The following is a 2061-nucleotide window of genomic DNA, read 5'->3' on the forward strand; positions in this document are numbered from 1 at the left end:
CTTTGGATAATCTCCAGAAATCAATTTAAAGGGTAATAAAATACAGTAATTGCTGATGTAATATTTTCCCTATAAGTATTACAAAAACTCAAAATAAGTATAAATAAGTATTTATATTTGTGTACAAGCTGTTTAGATTGTCAAAAAGCCTGTGTTTTTAGGGTTATTAACAAAGTTTGTGTACTCAGACCAGTAATATTTGGGGTCAAAAGTTTTTGCCATGAATATTTTGTGGGTCAGAAGATAAAAAGTTTGGGAACCACTGTCACACATCTTTATAATAAACTAAAACTAATAAGAGAAACTTGTATTTATTCCTATCCAAACCTCCTTTTTCCACAGCCACCTCTTCCAGCTCTTTTAGGAGAACCAGGATGAGAGACATAAGTAAGTAGTATGGTCACTTGGCAGCCGACCGCTCGACGCGCCGTCACGTGGTTGTTCAGCGTTCGTTTTCGCACACACCTTTCATAGTTCCTGACACCCCGAGCCAAGCTCCTGGGAAACCCCTCCCGCTGCAGCATACGTCACTGCATGGGATTCCTTCCCGGTGGAGTGCAATGCAGAAAAAAAAAAGTCTGCGGCTCACTTGTTTATCCACAAACTGATCACGGATTAAGCTCCAAAGTTTTTATCAGTCAGATTCCACCGTGAAAAATGTCTATTTTATCCCCTTTTATGAGGTTTTGGCCATTTGACTATCTTTATAAACCGCTGCCGTCATAAAACTGCGACACTTCGGCACGATTTCGGCAGTAGCATGCAGGAACGTAGTCTGTCCAGCGTGTCCTGGGTCTTCCTCAGGGTCTCCTCCAAGTCGGACATGCCTGAAGCACCTCCTAGAGAGGCGTTGAAGAGGCATTCCAATCAGATGAGCCACTACTCTGAGTCTCTCCTGAAGAACTGAACTTCTCACTTTATCTCAAAGGGAGAGTCCAGCTATCCAGTGAAGAAAACTCCTTTCAACCGCTTGCATCTGCAATTCTTTCAGTCACTAACAAGAGTTTATGGCCTTAAAAGCCAAGACTTAAAGTTAAGATAAACAGAAACCAGTTAGGACAGTGTAGATCTTGGGTGTTGATTCCTGAAGTTATTCTGATTTTAAAAACTTGAGCTTACTGATAAAGCCTACACTGAAGCTGACGGTCAAGAGAAGTGGCTTATTTTGAACCTGAACAATGTGCTGCTGCAGCTGAACCAACCGACCACGAACACACTATGTATTTACAGACAGATCTGACAAAGAAACAGAAATACCCAAATCCCTAAAGAACAAAACATTCTCCTGAAAAGAAAGAGCTTTGCTTGAACTCTGCCAACTTCTCAATAATTTATCCAACATGAAGAGCAAAACCGAACATGTACAGATCAACAGATCTGTAGACCCATGAAACCATCATATCATTCCGTCATTCTGTGAAACAAAATTGAACAAAAATATTACGAAGTAAAATGCTTCTTTTGTTTTCAGTAAACCTGGTTTTCCTGCCAAACCGCTGAACTGGTGAATATGAAAATAAAATTAGCGTTAAGTCCAAAATGTGGACTAAATACAAATTATAATGCAAAAATATAAAAAAATCTACTATATCTGATAAAACAGTCAAAACTTTGACTTAAAAAAGACACTTCAAACGAAAAGACACTCAAGTGACAAGAATCTCAGTTTTTATGTGCAAGTCATCCTTTTACAAGCCATGATGAGGCAGTGGGCTGGCTCTGTGTCAGCTGTCACTGCAGGCATCAATGTTAGATTTCAGTTTCCTGTTGACTGCATTAATACATAGCTTATGTTTCTGACGTGTTGTCCTTACCTGTACACTGGCTGCATCTCTCTGGCGATGCCCATTACTGCTCCAGGAGGGAATCTGTCAAATTCTTGGAAAAGGTCCCTGATGTTGGTCCTGTATTTAAGGTCCAGGTCGAGCTGCACGATACGGGTCAGACCTAAAAGAGGCAAGAAAATGCTGATGAGAACAAAAAGGTCAATAAGTAAATAAACATGAAATATAAAAAATAAATAACAATAAATAACAATAATAATAATAACAATAATAATAA

General features: G+C 39.2%; 1 protein-coding gene across 1 annotated transcript in view; it reads right to left on the reverse strand.

Moving 5' to 3' along the window:
• The window catches only part of xxylt1 (xyloside xylosyltransferase 1), a gene marked incomplete at its 5' end in the record, with an annotated part of 21869 nt that overhangs the window by 10110 nt on the left and 9698 nt on the right, over positions 1 to 2061 (reverse strand). Inside the window, 1 exon segment of the mRNA XM_013999896.1 lies at positions 1815 to 1947. Coding sequence (XP_013855350.1) covers positions 1815 to 1947 — 133 coding nt within the window.

Source organism: Austrofundulus limnaeus, unplaced genomic scaffold, assembly GCF_001266775.1.
Source record: "Austrofundulus limnaeus strain Quisiro unplaced genomic scaffold, Austrofundulus_limnaeus-1.0 Scaffold8, whole genome shotgun sequence".
In the NCBI taxonomy this organism is placed as follows: Eukaryota; Metazoa; Chordata; class Actinopteri; order Cyprinodontiformes; family Rivulidae; genus Austrofundulus; species Austrofundulus limnaeus.